General features: G+C 34.7%; 1 protein-coding gene across 2 annotated transcripts in view; it reads right to left on the reverse strand.

Moving 5' to 3' along the window:
• Window positions 1-7225: 7225 nt before the first annotated feature.
• The window catches only part of LOC136026321 (tRNA-dihydrouridine(16/17) synthase [NAD(P)(+)]-like), a 72086-nt gene continuing 56028 nt past the window's right edge, over window positions 7226-23283 (reverse strand). For both annotated transcript variants that reach the window (XM_065702747.1, XM_065702753.1), the window contains 3 exons: window positions 15823-15899; window positions 10738-10938; window positions 7226-7499 (listed from right to left, as the gene is read on the reverse strand). In XM_065702747.1, the coding sequence (XP_065558819.1) occupies window positions 7326-7499; window positions 10738-10938; window positions 15823-15899 (452 nt within the window). In that variant the 3' untranslated portion in view covers window positions 7226-7325. The remainder of the gene's footprint in view (window positions 7500-10737; window positions 10939-15822; window positions 15900-23283) is intronic.

Below are 23283 nucleotides of genomic sequence, written 5' to 3' on the forward strand. Positions count from 1 at the left end.
ATATTTTGTGACTGGTTGGTATTGAGAAAGTGAGAAATTCTGAAGTAATATTGCAGTTGCATTCTGTTTCCGTGGTTAACTCAAGTTGTGTGAATTTTCACTTTTTAACATTTTTTTTATATTTTTAAAAGTTTGAAAAAAAAATCAATGCCATTCCACTGATTCAAACTGAGAAATCAGAGACCCATCTATACAAGCTAGATAAAAAAAAAAAAACAAAAAAAAAACACATAATTGTTTTCCTTCTTTTATAAACAATTATTCGGAAATCTATTCTTCTTAAATGATTACTTCAACCTTTGAAGGAGTATTTCGCCTCATATACTTAGAACCTTTATTAAAGTTTAAAGAGTATAACCTTTATTTTAATGTTTTAGGATGAACAGAGATGATTTTTCATATAATGTAGAGCTTTAATTAGATGAAAATAGGTGGTACAGTGGCCACCATTTGATTACCAAAATCCGAAACTTAAATTAATGATTTTTGCACTGTTAATACATTTACTTTCTATTATACAAATCCCCTGAAAACAACAATGTTGTAAAAACCACCCTGCTTCGCAAAAAAAAACAAAAAACCAAAACAGACAGCCAAAAAAGTAATGATATCAATTTCTTTTCCTCAGTGCCATAGCAAGACTCGAAAACAAATTTTTGACAGTAAATATAATTAAATATTTTGCTTTTCAGCCTCATTGCGACAGAAAAATCTAAATATCACTTTGACACCCTAAACAAGTTAGGATTTTAAATTTCCCCTCCTTGTTATTACGAAATGAAGATTTTTGCCTCCCAGTTGGCTTTTGTGGTAAAACGGACAGATTCCCTTGATAAACCTAAATTTAATTAGATACTTTTTGGCACTATGCGTCATTAGTAAAATCTAAAAGAGACCGCACAAAGTAGCTAAACCTTGTTTCAAACTTGTTTGCAAAAAGAAACAGTCTTAATAATTAGAAACTTATTAAAAACTAAACTATTAAAAACAAATTAAAAAAAATTAGCTTTTTTCCCAACCAAAACCGGAGAAAGTGGACCCAACCACAAAGCCACTACTATGTCAGAGGGGGGAGGGCGCCCCCTGGATCCGCCACTGTGCTCGGTGTAAATGTAGATACTATCTTTTAGGCTGGTCTTCTAATTCTAAGTATTCCTTGTTAGGAAGAATTCGTGCGGGGGCCCAACATCCCCTGAAAGTTCCAACTAAATATCATTAGCCAATTAATCATCAGATATAGCACATACCTACGTTTGACAACAGATATTGCAAATATTACATTTTGACGACCAGAATGCATGTGGCTTCTTTCGATTTGGTTCAACATCCCATTCGAAGTTTCCTGAAATTTTAAACTTACTAATTTTTTCCGCTCCTGAGATATTACAATTACATCCATTAACAAATGGAATGCACATAGTGTGCCTAAGTTCCAAATCCCACTCAACAATCTCTGAATGTTTCAATTTGGTAACCTTCAATAGCTGTTCTTGAAATATTGAAGATGCGTCGTTTTGGCAACCTGGATACATATAGCGTTATTTGACTCTGTTTAATGCCTCCAGTAGAATTCCATGAGAGTTTCAACCAAATACCCATAACCGTTCCTGAGATCAATAGAGATTTGTCCTTTTGAAAAATAGGATTTACCTATTGTTTTTTATTTATTTAGCACGTACCGTGTTTGATTGTGTTTGGTACCCCCTCAGCATTTTAATTTAGATTTACCTTAATACCCTAAGTCTTTTTGGAGACCCAGGATCAAACTTGCCCTCTTTTCGCAATAATAAAACTTTATATGTAAACAATGGGCAATTTGCAGAGCTTACAGCCTTTGTCCCAAGGACTGTGAGGGTTATATCAACCCCAGAGGCATAGTTATTTGACATTTTGATCATTTTTAAAACAGGGGAATCACAAAATGTTGATCAGATGCACTTGGGCAAATAAGAGAGCGGGAGGGGGCTTGTTGTCTTCCGATTCCTATTGGCTCTTAAAAAGAACAATTTCTCATTCGTTTCTTTGATATTGTTGATATTCCCTTTTGACAACTAGCGAGTATATAGTGTGTTTTGGTTGTGTTCGCCATCCCTTTTAACATTTTCTTAAGCATCACCTTAATACCCGAAGCCTTTTTGGAGACCCGGGATTGAACATGTTCTCTTTCCCCTCCCCAAAAAAAAACCTTATAAGTTAATAAAGAAAAAAGTGAACAGCTTACAGCCCTTGCCCCGTGGGCGGCAGGCGTTTCTGTCAGTCCGAGGGGCATAGTTGCATAGTTTGACCTTCGGACTATTTTGAACAAAAAAGCCATCTCAAAATTTGGATCAGATACATTTGGGGAAAAGGGCGTGGGAGAGGGCCGGATGGTCTTCGATTGCTTTTGACTATTAAAAATGCATTACAAATTTCAATTTCCAATTGAAAGAGCCCCTTCTGAAGTTTGTACTACCATTCCTTCATATAAAGTGCCCATCGAAAAAATAATAAAAATGTATTGAAACCTCGTGGAATAGGCAACGCTAAAGCGTTGCCTCTGAAAACTCAATTTATAATCTTTCATAATTTTTTTAGTATATATGTGGTTGCCGAAGTCCCCAATATCAACAATCACATTTTATTTTCATTATTTTGTCTCTAGTATTTGTTTTGGCTTTTGGAATAGTGTTTTTACGCCGTTTTAACTATCAAACAAATCAGCGAAATTTTAATAACCTCTTAGATTTTATCCTTGAGTCTCTTTTCGGAAAGAGTAACCCACTGTTTATGTATAAACATAAAAGTTTAGGGCGTTTATTTTAAATTCAGTTGGATTTTTTTTATTCTCAGTGTTAAATAATCAAAACATCTTGACATTAATTTTGCATAATAGAAATTTATGTTCAGCATGTACGATATATTTAGCATATGACTATCCGTGACAACAAATATAGTAGTTTATATTTGGGAATGGAATTATATGATTTTTTAATAAGCACAGAACGTAACAAATTCCCAGACTATGATCGAATACCGGCAGAGACTTACCATACTTCCTTAACACTATCATCAAAACTATATACACTAGCGACTTGAAAAAGTTACTGATTTTACTTTTTGCCGTAGCAAAAAAAAACGAATTTGCAATCACTCCTATTCATCTTCTTCACTTCTAGGATTCGAACCGGTGAAAGGGGATAACCCACAAATTTGATGAAGAACAAATCTCGAATTTTCACGTTCGCAGGGTCCGTGACCGCAGCAACAAATATTAAAAAGCAATGGAGTTAACTTAGAAACAGATAAAGACCACACTTAGCTTATTTTTCAGTAGGTAGACCCACGGATGACTGCGGCAATCACCTTATTGGCCGACGGCCCGATGGACCGTGGAGTCCTGCTGATTGTTAACCATCGTACTCTGACATCCAGAACACCATCCATAAATCATATGCAAGTCCTCAGTTTAAAACTTCAATTGATCATGGTGAAAGTTAAATCGTATTTGATATTAAGCCAACTTTTAATCGGTTATTTTCGTTATATATACATTTAATTCTTTTTAGATGTTCAGTGAATGAGCACTACATAAGAACTGAAATATGACCTTATTCCAGTTTAATTCTTTATCCTTATTTTTGATTTTATCGTGTTTTCATATAGCAGTTTTCTTTCTTCTGGTGTTCAGTGGAATAAAAAAAAGGGTAAAAAAAAGGTAAAGGATACGGCATTAGACTTTACAGTCCGTACCGGCGGTGCTGATCTCCGTTTCTTGGCCCTTCAGCCAGGAAGTGCAATGGGGAGTTGGGGGCCAGCCATCCTGTGCTTTCGCACACCCTTCCTGTTTACCTTCCCCAGATTTCTCCTGGTTGTTCCCATTTAGAGCTGGGTCGACTCTGGCTAAGCTTACAAAGTCACGCCACTGAGCCCCGTCCCAAACTGAAGAATTGGGTACACCGGGATTCGAACCCGCGTCCTCTCAGACAAGGGATCCCGAATCCAGCGGAATGAAACACTGAAAGGAATGCTGATTTAGCTTAAAGAATCATAAACTTGCTTTTATGGATCTCTAAAAGTATGGTTGGCACTGATAACATCGATTTAAAAGACCTCTATTACTTTTGTTGTCTTTTAACTTTGTTTTGTAGACTTTTACAGGCTTTTTTTCATTCCTTTTGCCCCGAGGCAGGCTCAGCTGAAGTTTCGCCAAAAGTTTTTGCCTTTTCCTTCATCTTTTTTTTTACTAGCTGTGAATTGCCTTGTTTTTCTCGTTGTCCAACATTTTCTCGTTTTGTCATGCTTCGCCAATGCGACCTCAGAATTTATTTACTTGTCTTCAAGATGTCCCACCAACAGGGCTCCGACTGAAAAAAATAAAGAAAAAGTGTAACCTTCCTGATGGGGGTGTACAGATGACTTATTTTCATTCAGTTTCTTATACATTTTTTTTCTTTTTTGGCCAGGGATACTCAACAGCATTTCCGTGGGAGAGGGGCTAAATAAAAAGAAATACACGTGAATTCTGGGGGATCTTGCATCCCAATTTTACGGGAATTATATAGAATATGGTAAATAAAATTGTAAAAAGCCTGAGATTGTAAGAAAATGCTAGCTATTTTCTTCATATACCAAGGTCACAATATCATGTACTTCATGTAGCTATCCACCCACAAAAAGTTAAAAAAAAATACAGGAATATATAGAAAGGCCAGAGTTTACAGGTAGTTCCTAGCTGAAACTTACTTTGGCGCATAAATAAACCGTTTGACAACCATAATTTATGCTCGGTTCCGAATGAATTGTCGCACGTGCAACTACTTGCTCTCAAAACGTTGTTGCACGTTAATATTAAGAACATTTAGATAAGTTCAAATAACTACATATCACAGTTTGGGAACTTTTCCTCTCTTTTTCACGCTTAACAGCTAAGAGGTCCTGCACTGTATCTCCAAGGAATCGTTAGACTAAAGGCAGCTCAAGGAAGGCGGCTAAGATATTATCTTTAACGAAGGAGAAGTCCTTTATATAGCCCTTCTTCGCAAAGCCAAACTTGCTGCCCTTGAGGAAGGAAGTTAAAAACTTGGCCGCTCTTTGCTGATAGCAACTCTGAAGTCCTGAATACATTCAATTTTCTCTCCTTAGACCTTGTGTTCCTTGTACTGCCTTAAAACAAGTCTCGGCTTTACCTCAATAAATTTCTTCATGAGAAAATATATAAGAAGCATGTTGTTGACACTTATGACTTCTGCAAGTCTCATAGACTCTTTAAGTGGGAGCTACGAGTTTGAATAGCCAAATTTGATGCTTTAGTCCATGAAAAAATGTTTTGTTTTTCTGACTATCTTCTTCATTTCTCCACGAGCATTATCACGTAAACATCAAGAGCAAACAGTTTGCTATTGACTTTATTTTATCCGACAAATCTAACCCATTATTTTTAAGGGCTTCTAAACGAGTTCTCTTAAGTTCTGTGCAAAGATTACCAAAGGATAGAAAAAGAAGAAAAGATGATGTTCTTAATACTAACCGTTGTTGACTGAAGAAAATGTTGAACACCGTAGCAAAGGGAGCGCTACTTTTTCACTTTCCAATATTCCAAACTAAAACAGGATAAAATGTAACAGGTCCATGGATTTCGGATTTCAAAGAAGGAGCATAAAAATGTATTGCCCCGTGCCAAATCAACCAAACACTTGGAAAACTATAGGTCCTATCACTATCTTAGCTCTATGACTATCTACCTTGGTTCTACTGCCCTAGGAATGACACATGGACGGATAAAAGATAGACGTATCTATTAATAAATGAACTAACATCATTTTTATACAATCCTAATAAGGGAGGTATTAATGCCAGGTTTGCTTCTCAATCAATTGGACTATCCGTCTTGACTTTTTCTACAATTAGCCATGACTTGATGCACACAACTATTCCACTTTAATTCAAAATATGCTAAAAATGTATGATAAGACCGGGGCACCAAGGAATTTTGACCAGCAATTCTGTTTTCAGATTAATGGCACATTTTCACCAGCAGCAGATTTTTACAAATGTAATGAATACTAGGTTGAATAAATGAATATATTAAATGACCTTACTTTAAGCCCAATTTTGTATTTCTACATTGAACCGAGCCATATATTTGCCCTGTAATAATTCAGAGTTCGAGTCGGTTAAACTTTGTCTTATCGTCAAATCTGGTAACAAGACTTGAAGTCCGACTGCACTATTTGATAAGAAAAGTTCTTGGTTTTGATAATTCTACCTCAAAATTCGAAGTTTACTGTAGGCATGGCCAAGTCAATCAGTATACCTTTCTTTTATCCTTTCATCCAATTTATCCTTTATTCAATCATTATATTCTTTCTCACCTTATGATTCAAGACACTAATAAGCTCAAGATTTAAACATACGCTAACTAACCATTATTATATAGACCAAAGTTTGCGTACAAGGAAATTTACCAAAAATTCCAATTAATTTATCGACATAAGAGTTAAGATAAAGTCTATAAACTAATTAGTAAGTATTGTCTATATAGGGATATGATATTTCTGTCATTAGGAGCAGAACTATTTTCCTTCAGTTTATACTTCCTCATCTTTACAAGTGTCCTCAGAGGAACCAAATTCTAGGCATTTAACTTTTATTTTGTCGAAAAAAAAACTTGACAATTCCAACCTTTTCAGTAACACAGCGTCAACCAATCAGAAAATAAAAAAGAAAGAAATATTGTCACAAGCAAACTTACACCAGGGACGGGTTTCTGGGCCTTACTCTTTGAACAGCATGATTTTTAAGATTTTTCCTTAGTTCCCCGTAGCTTTCTTACAGTTAACATTTTTTTTATTATGAATTTAGCAGGCCACCTCCACCCGAGTGAAAGTACCAATGTATATACTCGAATTCATATAAGCTCATTTTAAAATCCCGAAAACGACCTAATTTTTGCTTTTTATTGTTTTCACAAACGACACTCACTGTCAAATCACTAGCGTTGTTAGCTGAACAAGCCACTTCCAAAGAAATGAATGAAAAGAACATGATAGATAAGAATAGACAACGAAATAGTGAGTATTCTCATTCAGAAGTGACGAGTTTCTGGCACACCACCACTCAAAGAAAAACAATGACTTATCACAACACAAAACTGCTTGAGGTTCACAGAGCTTCAAAGCACAACTCTATCCACTGAGGTGTCACAAGGTGACATCCTTTGCAAACTCACACACAATAATAAAAAAAGTATCAAGAATAACTTTAATCAAACATTTAAAACAACAATAAATTTTGCACATGTCATAGTGGTTCATAAATCGCAATTAATAGACTAAAGATGGTCAATATCAGCTTTGTGTGCTAGGTAAATTGGACGAACGCACTGGATTGTTATTCGTGATTTTCATGGCTTTTTCCATTTTAGTTTTGATCAAGATGTTGTGACCAGTACAGTCGAAGACATTGACAGAGCAGTGATCATGACAGCATTTCTTGCATCGGCTGTAAGCACACTTTGTACCCTAGAAATAAAGACAGTTCCAAATCCCTTACTCTTAACATTTGTGAATAGAAGGCTTTAATTAAAGGATATCAACAACAATTTTTATATAATTTAAAAATACTGAGAGACTTCCATAGCTAAAATATAACATTTTTTTGCACAATTTAAGTTTCAAATGGCCAAGATCTTTCAGCTGCTGCAAAAATACTTTGAAAATGATTTTTTTTTTCTTTCTGTTCAAGTTGTAACCAAGTCCGTTAGCTTGGTTTAGCTTATTTAATTTTTCTTCAACATGAAAGACTGAATTTTTCATCGCAAATTATGGTTACAATATTTTGTTGTTCTTGGAGAATTACTGAATAAAAACAATTTTTCACGCAAAAGTGAAGTTCAAGGCTAAACATAAACCGAAGAAAAATTAGTCTATCATAAGTAGGATACAAGATTCTTTGTTACCCAAATCTTTTTTTTCTTTGGTTTTCTGCTTGGTTCACTGCAACACGGAGTCTATAGGATAAAAATGTTCATAACTTAAATTAAAACGAAAAAAAACAAAAAAACGTCAATTCCTTGACTGAAAGATGATAGAATAATACATAGTGGTAGTATCTCATGGGACATGATCTTCAAAATGTATCTGTACCCTATTGCTGCCTACAAATTCAGATAGTTGAATTCTAATACTTTGTTATTTTAACAAGCTGTATGCAAAGGGCAACCTGTCCAAATAGTGAAACGACCCTTTAAAACTAAAATTATAGTAATAAAAACAAAAACACACAGAAGAATCTGTCTTCCTTGCTACCAACTAAATCTTTAAACTGTATTATCTTAAAAATTACGTATCAAATATTATTAACAAAGAAAACAGTAAGCAAACCAGTAAAAAGTTATTCGATCTTATGAAAATAACACCTTCAGATAATAGAGCAAATCAGTTCCATTTATCTTTAAACCGAATTAAAAAACATTAATAAAGTTTTCTTTAAATTTAATTAAATTCCAATTATTAGAAAGCTTTCATAAGTCTGATATTTTAAATTATTTAAGTTATTGGAAAGCAGTTATAAGACTAACATTTGAAATTCTGAAGAAACACTATCCATTATCAAAGATTTTTTAAAGTTACAATTCTTTTGATACTCTTTAACAAATTTTAACAATTATATAAATCGATTATCTTAAATGCCAGTTTTAGTTTTATTAAATTTAAAATTTATTTTAAAATTGAAGAAAACAATTTTAAACAGATTCAGTTGTTTCGAAAAAAAAAAACCTTTCAATTTTATTATTCTATAAAAGTTCTACTTGCCTTACATTTAAACCTATTTAGTAAATATTTATTTTTCAAACAAACTTGCCTTTCCTTGTTATTTTGTCATTGCCTTAAAATGTTTCAGCGTAAAGCACCTGTGTTTCAGCACATTTTTCATTTATTTGAAAATTCCCCATTATCTCCTTTATTTTTTTTAGTGAAAAATGTGAATACTTTGCAAGGACTGGTGTGTGAACGTTGTATGGGTACGTGTCTGCTTTTTTCTCGCTTAGAATTACTACTGCACATACATTCACAATTACTATAAATTGTCCTACAACCAATACCTTACACCTCTTGTTAATTCATTCACCGTTCCTCACATTCTAAATTTTGCACCCATATGGAAAGTTTTTTACTATATCATATAAACGAGGAATTGGTTCGTGCTTCGTCAGGTTTACTAAATACCCGCTTCAATTCCCTCCATGGGCTGGAAATTTAAACAAAAAAATTAAATATTTTTATCGAGAAAGTATTTATAAGAAGCACGTGAATATAATCATTAGCTTTTAAAACAACCCTTAAACAAATATCAACAAATTCCAAGTATCCCTGTATCCCAGCTAGTGAGTGTTCCAGGGAATACAGGAAATAAAGGGATACAAAAGAACCAAGGAACTAAAATAAAACTTTAACTATACTTATTCTTTAACATAGAGCCATTTAAACTTAAATTCTCTGTCTCCTGGGGAGCATCCTATAGCTGCTGTACTGCAGTAATTATTTACAAAAGATGTACTGATAGATTTGACAAGATTATATATCCATTAATAGTTCACTATTTTAATAATAGTATAAAGGTGAGCATGTTGCACATTTTTTGAACACGAATAATATAAGCATTTTGATGTGTAAAATGCTTATACACATTAAATGGGAAACGCTTTTTGGGAAACGCTAAATGGGAAAATTTTGGGAGGACCAAAATTAGTCCTTGGTCCCTCCGACACTCCCCGTGCTTCCAAGCCTCGTTTTTTCTTTTACCATTGACTTTTATACCTATAGACTAAAATAAAAATTAGGAGATATCGGGATTCGGTTTTTAATGATAAGAACCCTATCTGCAGATATACAGTTTTTGGTAGCAGGTGGCGCCAAATTAAAAAAAGCATCGTGGACAAAAAAAAGGGAAAAAGGGAAAAGAAAATGGGACAAAAACAAACGGCACCAAACAGATTAAGAAGCTTTCCTTTGAAGCTGTAACTGTCATTGGGAATAATTATATTGTTAATATTTTAATTCTTAAATACAAAAAGCGTTGTCAAACATAATTAATAGGTTTTGCCTATTTATTTTCATGGTTAGACTTGGCAACACCGACGAAAATGGGGCACTGCCTTAAAAACTTTATGACTTTTAGACATCCAAAAGGAAATATATTGAAAATCATAGTTCCCGGGTATGAATACGCGTATGATTGACTCATGGGAAAACAAGTGTTTTTATTCTGATGTCCAAATCACTCTAAAGTGAAATAAAAAGTTAGCAGTAAAATTTACTAACGATAATGATGAGTTAAGGGGATCCTGAGATCAATCTCTACAAGAGATCTTAGGACAATAAGTAACTCTGTGGCTTTAAGTGGCTTTACTGACATGGATATACACATACTTATGCATAAGTATTAATTAACATTACATTATGTAAGTTTTAATTAACAAATTAATAAGTGTATGGCTTTAAAACAACAAAGAAACAGCTTAAATAAGAAGAATACATGTTAAAGTCTGTTATGAATGGCATGAAAATATGCATTGCTCTTCAGAAATGTTTAGCATTTAATTACAGCTTAACAGCTAAGAACAACTGAAACAAAGCAACATCTACGTTGAGCCCGGACATGAATAGAAAGGTACAAATAAATTAAGTTCGGGTATAAATGGCATGAATACTCGAACTTAATTTCCGAACGCAAAGGTCGTTTTTCAGAAAAGTTTACCATCTGATTGCGGCAACTGGCACATTTTCCAATTGGCTTTCTATCAGGTTTGAAAATGAAATTTGGGTTTTTCAATAGTTTCTTGGCCTTTTTCTTCGACAAAACAATTTCTCCATCTTCACCAGTTTGTCTTTCAGGTTCCAACCGTTTTCTTCCTTCTTTGATGGGATTTGATTCTTCCTCCGTTTTTTCTGTGCTAACCTAAAAAAAGGAGTCACTGAAGTCATAGTGAACAAATAGAATTCGAAGTTAGTAAAACAGTGACCACACATACAAGGTTCAACGTCTTCAACTCTCATGTGACAATTTTTTAGGAAATTCAGCTTTCACCAAATAGCAAAATTTTCAGCTGTACAACCAATAGCCACGCCAGCAAAAGAAAAAAAGACTAATAAAAAATCTAACTTATGATAATAAGAAATAAACTAAAAACCGAAGCTTTATCGCAATAAAAAATTCAGTTCTTAATCTCTTGTTTTTTGAATGATGGAAAGACACTGCGGTCTCCACTACTACTCACATAAAAGGAAGCACAACACCTTCTCCCGGAGATTCAGATGAAGAAGCACCATCGAAAAGCAAACATCACACTTTTCTCTGTTCTTCTTGTTGGGGACATCAATGTAAAAAAGTTACATTTCGGATACGATCACATTCTGGGAACAACCACGACTACTTTAGACTACGATTAAAATTCTTCCGTCATATGAAAATAAGTTTCGGACAATGATACGATTTAAGGCAGTTTTGAACGTAGTGAAGGTGGAATTATTTGTCAAGTATTGTTAAATTAAACATTGTTGTTTTCAGTTAGTGGGGGGATGTGTATCCACTAAATTTGGTAAATATATTGCTTTCGTATTTTTTAGAATAATTGAAAAGAAACATAATTATAAAAAGAAATCAAACTGTTTGATTTTTCCTTAGTGATCGCCGCTTTTGTCTATGGGATTGCTAAATTTATATCTAAATTTTATAGGACAATCTTGCTATTGTGTACTAATATTCAATGTCGAATTTTTTTTTTCTAAAGCGCATATTATTTGTAATTTTCCATGTTACACGTAACAGTTAGAAGTGATCACTGTAGTCACTGTCAGTTATTGATCACTGTCAATGATCACTGTCAGTTATTTCTTTTTGTCTTTGATGTTTTTTAATGTAGAAAAGGTAGGAAAGTCTCAGTAAAGATCAAACGTTTTTTCAACATGTTATAAGCACTAAATCAAGGCAAAAAATCAGAATTGTCTGATGTATTTATAATATAAGTTCTATTTTACGCAGTAGATTAGACAGTTTAGTAAATGCGTTTTACTGATTTGAACTAAAGTTCAGTAGAAAAACAACAGGGAATTCCTTTCGCAAGACAGTGGAAATCTAATTTGAATGAATATTTCGGCCCTATGTCCAAGGGTCGTCCTCAGCAAAACATAAATATATAGAAGAAGGAAAACCTACAAAAACATACAACTAACAGAACTATAATGAAATTTTTTTAAAACAGTCCCAGCATCCTTACTTCAGCAAAGTTCAACCAGGTCTAATAAATAAAGTGAGATAAAACGAGGCAATTCATTGAAATGAAAGAAGAATAATTAAAAACACGTTTTAGTGCTTATCTTGTTTTTTTGGCACCTGACCTCAAAGGTCTATTTGTGACTGGTTCTGTGTTAATATCTACTGTTTTTTCTTTAAATATTTTGTAAGATCGTTTTTAATTAAATTTATGTATAAATCATTTAGTGAATATTCCCCCTAGTCCCTATTTTCTTCTTGCTTTTGATGTTTGTGAAGGAAAGGCAATATAGTCTTTGTCGCTATTAACTGCGGAAAGGCATAAACAAAATCTTGTTTTATCAAGCATGAACCAAACCCACCAAATCTAATCGAGTTTTACCAGAAAGTTGTTATAAACATCACCGCAAAGTGACCTTACAGATGTTTACTTGTTTCCTCTTTCTACCCTTCCCCCTATCTTGCACGTGGGTATGCTTTAAGCCCTTAAATCACTACCATTGCTAGCCGCTGGCAGCAAATTTATAAACTAAGCTCTAATTTATGCGTTGGACTAGCTGAAGGACTCCAAAATAACTGATCTCCTTTTTTTACCAATAGACAACCAAACCTAACAAACCTAACTAGCTTTTACCCAAAAGCTGTCATAACTGCCTCGGCTGATCTACCTTATAATTGAATACTCCTTTTGCTCATTTAAAACTCTGAGTATGAAATTTTTTACTGTTTAACCCTAGGATTTATATCTCAAAAGTTATCATTCTGGACTTGGTCTAATTGCAGTATGTACTCTTCATTTACAAGTCTATGAGTTGCTTTTAGTCCCAAAAAAACCTTATAGTATCATGTTGCAGCGGTAGCGGAGACCCAGTAAAGACAAATTACGGTCTACAGTAACTAAAATTTTAAAACGTGTTTGAAGGGAAAAACACGTTAAAACAAGTTGAAGCTGATTCAGAAATGGTAAATATTCTCCAGGTTACACAGAACAGTTTAAAGTTATCATGAAAATCAATTATCAGTAATTTCAAATAAGAGCTTGAAATCCCTCAGCTGACCGAAATAAAAAATATAGTCATTAAAACCCCAGTAATAAAAACTCTTAAAAGAAATTTTTTACTGCTTCAACTTGGAGACGCAAAAAAATCGTATTTTAGCTGACATAGCATTGATGTATCCCCCCCCCCATCTTTTATAATAACATTCACACTGACGGATTTGCAAAATCGCTCTAAAATTTTGGTGCGTTATCTAAGGTCACAACGTTCAATAATCTTAGAGTAGTGCTATGTTTAAAAGAGTCCCTCCCCAATGTTTGCGAGTCATACTCACACTAACGATGGAAAAGCATTGATACAATCAAACAGAGAAATTTAATTAATAACAAAACAAAAATACTGCAGATGAAAGCCGCTTCTAACGAAGGAATCAGGTAAAAAAAAAAGCAAGTAGATAAATTCATAAACGAAAATAAATTTTGCTGCAGATCTACCATTTAAGATAGCAAGAGAATAATAAAAATCATTGAACTTTTAGTCTTCAAATCGAAATAACAAAAATTTAATACCAAAGAAGGTAACTTTATTAAAGATACGAATAACAGAGGAGGAAAATTAAACAAATAATCTTATAGGACAAGCTATAGTTTCATCAGTTTTAATTTAACTAACGCATAACTAAGCAACGAAAAAGCTTTGGATAGATAAACAAACAATTAAGCAATAAGCCTAATATGGCAAACTTAAGAATATTCAAAACTAAGACTATTGAAAAAAAATTATTAAAAATTGAGGAATCGGCGAAGAAACGCCGCTTAACATAAAAATAATCAGCGGAAAGAGCAAACATTCTCTTTTTCAATGTCAATTGATCAGTCTTCCTCCATCCTTAGGGGCGCTTATAAATACCCCTCCCCAAATAATTTAGCTGTGTGTAGTGTACAACTTAAGGTGTGTGCTACTTAGTGTACTACGTAACTGTACCTTAAAAAATCAGCAAATAAACCCAATCGTCTTATTGCTTATTTATTAGTTAAATAAAAGCTGATGGAACGGTTGCTAAACCAGAGGACCCAGGGTCCTGTGGCACCAAGTAGGGGTCAATCCACTGGGATACCACAAGGATATAGCAAAAGGGACTGTAAGATCATTTGCATAGTTTCCTCCTTTCTTCTTGGTTTCTTTTATTTGGTTCACTCTGTTACTTATTAACTAATAAATAATTATTTATTAACCAATTACTAATTTATGAGCTAATAAATAGTCATTTATTCATTTCTTTTATTTGGCGCACTCGGTTATTTGGACAGTCGGTTATTTACTTTGGCTGCAGCAACTGAAAGTCAAGAGTCAAAATATTAGAGTTGCTGAACCTAGGCCGTTTTCTCTTTGGACAACATTTTTTTTTCTTACATTATATGTTTGTATTTACACTGTTAATTTTTTTGCCTTTTTGCTATTTTTGGCATTTAAATCACTGTGCCTCAAACTGAAGGACAATTAATAATAATAAATGTGATAATTTTGTTTAATACATGTAAATAAAGTATTACTAAAAATCAGAAGCATGTTTGGTTTTTCAAACTTAGGAATCGTACCGCAGAACATTCAAGAAGTTGGATTTAATAATACAGAAATTGTAAGCGTCCGGATTGGCATCGGTAATTTATCAACGCTTGAGCATTGATTTAATCAGCCCCGCCCCCCCCCCTTTCACAGAAAATTAATGTTATGATTATCGTGTATTGCTCAACGGTATCAAAAGAAGAAGCTGAAATATCAGTTTTGCGTCATAGCTCCTACGAAACGTATAATTTATGCATGGTTAAGTGATAATATAAATCAAAAGACATTACGTGCTGCCAGGTTGTAAAAATGAGGCAAATGCAATGTATCAAGAACAGCTAAGGGTATTAAGCATTAACTTTCAGGGGATGTTGAACTAAATCAGAAGAAACTATCTGCATCCAGGCTATTAAAATACCATATATGCAATATGCCAGGATCGGAAATAGGTCATTGAAATGAGCAAATGAAAGTTCTATTACCCTTTTTAAGAGTCAAAAGTGACCCGAGGGCAATTATGTTCTTTCATCGGTACAGAATTTACTTATACAATAGGTAGGCACCCGTAACTTGCAGTCAATCAAGAATTTTCCGCACTGATAACAATCGCGTACAGTTATGCAGCGGGTGCGCGAAGCCAAGCAAGTATTTATTATTACATGTACAGTCTTTAGATTCAACAAAAAAAAAACGACGAATCTTATATAAAGCTTTTGTTTACCCTGTTTAATCTCACGGCTGGGATATCGAGTTGGAACTATCTGGAAAAGTTATTTTTCTTTTTTTATAGTAAAGGGCTCAGAATTTTACGTTGGGAGGGATAAAAAAAGAGTATACACTGCATTGTTTTTTCTGCTATGCCTGCCGTCTTACAAACTCTGCTACTGTTTTGATAAAAAAGGGAATTATTACATTAGGAATTAGAAACCTCAAGTAGGGCACCACTCATCCAAAAATAAAGTCACTGAGAATTTACATTAATCAAGCATAAAACAGAATACTTTACCTCTTCAATGGAGGGCGGTTTAACTGGTGGTCGAACATATGGCTGACAAATCCAAGGCGGAAACTTCAGTGTCGACCCTGAAAAAAATAAAAAAAATATGCTAGAATTACAGCAAGCTTTAATATGCCAAATTGTTTTGACAAGCCAAAACAAATATGTAAAAATTTTCGATATTATAGAGGCAATATTAACTACTTCAAACATTAGGCAATAACAGAAAAAAGTAAATTTTTGTAAGTATGTATGATCACTTCTTCATATACAAGCCGTGTACATCTGTTTATATACGCGGACAGCAATGCTTTGTAGCATGTTTTAGAGCACGTGCTACGTACGTGCTTTTCACGCACATGCGTAGGAGTTATTCGTGAATGGAGGAACATCATAAACTAAAATAATGTAGCCAAATGTACGGGATATTTATGAACGATAGTAAAAAACCGAGATCTGAGGGGTCGGGGTAAGGGCTTCAATGCCCTTTCCGTTTAGGCGGTCAAATTTTTTCGCATGATTTTTTCCTGTTATCCAATCTTCTCGTTCTTAAAAATTTCCGAGTTCAAATCCCAAATTCGATTTATATACAGATAGATAAAATGCTACCATTTTATGGTATTTGCAAAAAAAAAAAAGAAAACTGCAAATAAAAGCGATGCCTGTAGCTTCTAATTCTATTACTTTTTCAGATTAAGGGAAAATGGGGCTTCAGATTTTGGATCTGAAATAAAGATTGGATTTGAGTTTTCTTGAAGATATATTACTCTTTTGTATTTGCTATAACTTTATGTCGCATTTCCTTAAGCGACTTATAAGGATAAAGAAGGAAAAGGTTCCTCCTCAAATATGAAGCAGGTTGTACACTTCTATGATATTTTTTTCTTGATTTTTGTTTGAAAACTTTATGTAATGATTATATATACAATATACAAATAAAAAAAAATCAGATATCATTCACTCTCAACCTGTAATGTCAAATATGTTTGCATACTAAAGCATTTTAAGACATCAAAGAAGTCTAAAAAAGCTATGAACTAATTTGTGAAGTTTTCTTGAAAAAAAAATTCATTTAAGTAATTTTTCTATGTCGTCCTTTCTATCCACTCCTTAAAATCTTTGGTTTAATAAATGAATTTAATTCTGGTATATATAATGTCATACTTAAAGGTTTACAATCTACGATGGTAGAAAAGAAATGGGAAGTAATTAATTAATTAAATAAGGTCATTGATCCGCGTAGCGGTTGAGCACAATTAAGGTAAATTGATTAGAACAAAACTAGGTACAAAACCTTCGTGTACAAACTATTTTATTCTAATGAAAAGGGTTGGGTTCGGGTATTTTTAATGTCAGCACTGCTGAAAGTTGACCCTGAGTGGACCCTCTTTTAATGCCAACCAGTTTTAACAAATTAAGAACTTGAAGCAAAGAAAAGGAGACATGCTCCTCTAGTTCTCGGAATAAATTCATCTTTTCACATAAGGTAAATAAAATGTTGAGAATAAAGTGAAATACATTCTATATTCATATTTATTGTTATTACTTATTCGACAGAATATTGTAAGTAGAACGAGGCCTAAAACATTAAAAATAAATAAAAGGCAAAATTCCGCCAAGAAGGGTGCTAGGCATCTGGAACTTTCTGCTCGAGAGTACATATACAATTTTGAAGCATTGATGGACAAGAGTGTATCCAGGATTTCCGTTCGGAGAGGGGGGGGGGGTATTTCTTCAAAAATCCGGTACCCCCCCCCCCTTCCACCTTCTTCCTGATACGGCCTTGCTGATGGATATGGAGCCAACTCTGGGTAAATATTCAAATGAGGTGCCAGTTTTTCGCCAACTTCTTGGAACCAAAAAGGGATTTTTAGGGACCTACGGTTATTACTACCAAACCTATAATACAAATACCGTATGCCTAAAAAAGATAAAAAAAGATCAACTAAAAAAAAAAAAAGATCACCAGGAATTTGATCAAATCCCAGAAGGGTTATAGAGCATATTTGTCCTTCCACAACACCTTTTAATCTTTCTTTCCATTTTTAATTTTGATTCAGTATTTTTATTTCAGATATATACGTAAAAATATATAAACTGAAACTGGATGAAACACATTTCTCACTTTTCTGACTGTTTCAAAAGACCAGTTACGATCCACCTAGCATTGCCTGAGCAAGCTAAATTTCTACCGTATTGTTCTTCTGAATTCCTTTCTTCAGTCAATTCCTTGCTTCTTCAAGCATCTGATCTGTTGCTTTTTCCTAGTCCTGAATGCTTCCTTTTATCTTTCAAAGTCTCCTCAAGAGTCTTTATCATTTCTTTGTTTGACAACATTTCAGCTATTAGCTGATACTTTTGCTGTTCTTCTTTTTCCAACTTTAGCTGTTCTCCTTCGCCATTTTTTCTCAACTCTTTCTCCCGTTTCAGATAGTTTTGATAGCTCTCCTGCACTGACTTGGCAAGCTTTATTAAATCTTCAGTAACACAAACCTTTTGAGCACCCCTACCAACTCGACGCAGCCCATCAGCAACAAAAAGCTTGAAATTCAATGTGCACTCATTCATGGATGCTCTCTACTCACTGAGGATTCTCCCACACAGTGAAAAACCGCGCTCAACACTGGCCGAACCATAAGAAATAATCAACGTAATCTTCACCACAACAGCCAAATTTGGATGCTTCCCATCTTCAATGCGTCTATTCCATCGTTCATCTGTCCTTGGCACGGATCGGCACAGATTCGAACTCACTCATCTGGACTAGCTTAAACTCGTATAGGAACCAATCTGTTTTTACTAGGATGGGCAGTTTTCGGGCGACATACAAAAAATCCTGTATAGAATTTGACTTCGAGAACTGGCTTCGGTGCAAGAAAGACAAGCTTTTCAGGAACAGCAAAGATTCACTGTTCAAAGTTTGCTTCAAAACGTACTTTGCAGCCAACGCATAGTGCTTTTGTACATTCAGCAAAAACACACGTTTGACAGCTCGTCAGTAGCTCTGAGACAGGTCTGAACTTCGTCACTTAGAGAGGCAGCAACCTCCAACAGAGGAAGCATATTTTTGTCATCTTCAAACGGTCTTGGACTCAAATCTTCTAACAGTTTCTGAGCTGCTTCAGCTTTCAAGATACGCCCAGCATGTGTCCGAACATAAAGCTCCACTTCCACAAAAATTTTATGTACCAATGGTTTTTCGCGCTGGAACTTCAAAGTTAACCGAGTGAAAAGACTAAAACTATCAACAATGAACTGAAACTCTGAAACATTTTTCTTTGGAATGAAGACGGTAAAATACTCGACAATAGCTAGCCATTGCTCAATCATCCTAGCAGCAGCAGGACCAATCGATAGCCATTGGATGGTACATGGTTTACAAAGCTCGACCTGGGAACGCCAGTTTTCTGCTGGATTTTTGAATAGTCGTCCTGACGCGCAGGCCACCCACGAAAAAAGCAATACACCTTCACAATGAGATCAGAGCAAGTCTCCCCAACCTCTTCTAGGCTTTTGCGAAAGGCGTTGTGTACAATGGGGATTCTACAGGTGCTAATTTCTAAAAGTCTGTCACCATTTTTACGTTTCTCACTGTCCATCAGTCCGAACAGTTTTTTATTCACAATTCGGGCCGTCACTACTCAAAGTAAGCAGCTTAGAGAGGGGCAAACTGCTACCATCAATTGCGTTCAGAATTTCCGATTTTAGGTCTTCTGCAGTGGCCTGAACTAAGAAACAAGTCTTCAGATGCCTCTCTACCACCTCATTCATCTTTTCAGACCAGATTCGGATTCTAATCTGCAATTATTTTTTGCTTTCGCTGTTGGTAGTTTCATGCAATTCTGTCACATAATAACTTTTACCGATTTCCTCCAATGTAATCTTTTGAAAATGTGGTCCAAGAGCTTCGTTCAACAGGTATTTAAACTTGGTTCCCTTATGGAGAAATTATCAAGAACAGGTCCTTTAACATTTTTTTGAACATTTCTGCTATTCTGTCTGTCGAATTATCAGAGTAGTCAGATTAAATCATCTTTAGAGTCCATGTAGTTTCAGCTATCACTGTTTGCTCATTTACTGAGTAAGTGTAGTTCCCAGTTTGATTGCCTTACAGGGCGCAGTTGGAGGCTGAAGTCAAGTGAAGTTGATTGGGTTTCAGCTTGGTTTGGACATTTTTCTTATGTTCTTCAGTCCGAGAGTGCTGCAGTACAGAGTAACAACCTTTCTGACAAGCAAGTGATGAATTGCAAATGACGCAGCAGAATAATTGTACATCCCCTGGGACTGCTCTACACGACTCAATCTGGTGCCCTATTTTGTGTTTCTCCTCAAGCCAAAAATAATAGATTTGCACTTTCCCATTTAAATTCAGTTATGCCAAGAGGCTATTACCCATCAACTCCCTAAAATCCAAGGCTGGTCCACGAACCTGACAAAACACTAAAAAAATAATTAACTCTCCTCAAAGCTAGGATAAAAAACGTATATAGTATAATATTAACAGAATAATCAACCCCTTAGGATTAAAGGCTAGCTAGGCCACGTATCTAGCACAACACTGACAAAATAATTAAGCTCCCGAAAGCTAGGATAAAAAAAAAATCCTAAGATGATTATAGAGGCAAAGGATGTCAATCCTTTTCGCTACTTTATAGTCTCTTTCATTCAGACAGTAACACTGTAGCCTTGAAACAGGATTATGGTTACAAGAACACAAGTTAAAAATGACTTACATGAAACCGAAACTGAAATACCATACCTTGAAAAGTGGCTTCCGTTACTTAGAGATAAGATATTCAACTAACATGGAAGAATGTTGATCAGGAATAAATATTAAGGGACCTGATCACTGATTTAGGGACCAAAAGAGACCAAAGCCAGATTTAGAGACTTCCAGGGACTTTAAGGACTTTATGGCAGCCCTGCTATTTAGTTGAATAAAGCCGAAAAGTTGGCTAACAATTTGGGTAAAACCAATGGACTCAAGAAGTAAATGGCAGCTTTCATAAAAAAGGGACAATAATTCTTTCTTCTGTAAAAGAAGTGTTAGATTTAAAGAAACTATTGAAGTCTGCTACATTTATCATATTAAAAGACATAACAAAACGTATCCCAAAGAGCTACCTCAAATCTGATACGCAATTCCATCACACATACTTATAGAATCGACCGAGGCAAAAAAAGTTAGCATATCAAACCAATAGAAGATAACAAAGCTACATCAATTCTGGTTCCGATTCGTTATCCTATCACTATTTTTACATTTACTCCAAACAACTCAAAGCTATTTACCGAAGGAGCTTATACAGAAGTATTGAAACAGTAAAAGTGTCGGGTATGGAAATTGTTTTAATCAAAAACAGAAAGATTGATTGGTGAGTTTGAGAGGGATCGGAATGAATAAAAAATAAAATATTCTTCAGTAATTAGAGAATCGATATAGAGAATAGGTTTTTAATGTTTGAATTTACGCGCCCTGTTCTTTCTTCAGCAAAGAAAATTTCAAAGTGAACGACTGAATCATGAGAAAAGAAGGGCGTTAATAATACTTTCCATAAGGGCGAATCATCTCCTAATGTTTGCTGCTAATTTTAAAAACAATGGATACAAAATGTTCAGGAGCTGATTCAACGGTAACAGTCTCGGGTGAAGTCTGAAATCAACTTAAATTGCTTTCCTCAATAAAATACGAAAATCGGTCATTGAAGCTTCGGGTGATTACTATAGAGAAAAGGTGGATGATTACCAACAGCTGCGTTCACTTGATTCTTCTTTGCCTATCTATATATAGCTAAGTCAATGGGTGGCTTTGGGTGGCTACTATAGAGGAAAGGTGGATAATTACCAACAGCTGCGTTCACTTGATTCTGCTCTGCCTATCTAGATATAGTAAGTCAATGGGTGGCTACTATAGAGAAAAGGTGGATAATTACCAACAGCTGCGTTCACTTGATTCTGCTCTGTCTATGTAGATATAGCTAAGTCAATGGGTGGCTTTGGGTGGCTACTATAGAGAAAAGGTGGATGAATACCAACAGCTGCGTTCACTTGATTCTGCCCTGCCTATCTAGATATAGATAAGTCAATGGGCTTAATTGTTTGGAAGGAACAGCTGAACTTATTTTTTTTTATGGTGTATGTTTATTTCTGTGTTTGTGCTGTTGCATTGGTGATTTCTTTTTTCATTATATAATGTTCAAAACACATTATTCATAAGCACAATATATTGCTACCGACCCTATACTATCAATTGGTTAATTTTGAGAAGCCCCTAAAAGTCTTTTACTGATACGAAATGATTTGAAGCTCAATTTGACCCATTAGTATCAGAATGACCTAGTCACTAAAATGACACTAGTCACTAGGGTAACGGAACGTGAGAGTAAAACCAACGACTAAAGGAGATGAATTTCTAAGAAGATAAACTAATTTCCAAGACTAAAGGCACTAAAATTTTTGTCAATAAGTTTTATGTTGGAGGGGAAAGCTTCAATCTTTCTGTTGGAGGGGAGAGGGCAAAATATTTGTCTCCAGTCCTCAAAAAAGAGCATATTCTAGGAATCTTTTTTTCTCTTTTTCATGCATGCCATCCAACTATCACCTAATTTATCTGACTTTACCTTTTGCACTTGCAACTAACTCTACGAAATGAATGCATTTATATTAAAAAAAAAAGACCAACTGTAATGCAATTCACTAGCACACGATCATTATTGCCAAACATCCATAACAGAAAAGAAGTAATATTAATTTTTCACAAATAGGTTAGTACTAAGACCTCCCATGTCTACGGATATGCCTATTAGGTGCGCGTGAGAAAATACACAGTTTCTCAACATAATCTTTTTATCAATCCAAAATATAAAACACAGCTTGCCAGTGTAAGTTCAAACTGTAAAGTAACTTCAAACTGTTATAGGAAATCAAAGCTTATTTTGAAATTATTGAATTTGAATTTGTACCGGGATTCATAAAACCCCAGAAATTATCGGTATATACTGGCATTGATGAGCTGGCTATTTTCTTAGACCGAGATCAGTGTTCGAGTTTCATAAACACTTTTTTTTGGAGGGAGGCGTAAGTAGTGCTGGGTCAAGTATTCAAATGTCAGGCTGATGGGAGGAGGAACAATCCTGGGACAAGTCATCGGAGGCCACCCACTGTTAGCAGAATTTAGTATAAAGCCAGGAAAATACCAAAATAAGTATAAGGCCCAATACATAGCAGGTGCTTAAAGTGAATATGTACAGGGTATAACTCAACTAACTCAAATTTTTTCGCGGTTACAGCATGAGCCTGCCAGTTATTAAAGAGCTTTATTCAATTATCCTCAGGTCCAATGAAACTACTACAGCTAATATATTTGATTCACTCATGGCAAGTTTAATCGGACACAATTTACTGTGAAAAAATCTAGAATGTCTTGCAACTAAAGATGACTAAGGACCAGAATTTCACAGTTTTATTATT

Source organism: Artemia franciscana, chromosome 1 (genome assembly GCF_032884065.1).
Source record: "Artemia franciscana chromosome 1, ASM3288406v1, whole genome shotgun sequence".
Classification (NCBI taxonomy): Eukaryota; Metazoa; Arthropoda; class Branchiopoda; order Anostraca; family Artemiidae; genus Artemia; species Artemia franciscana.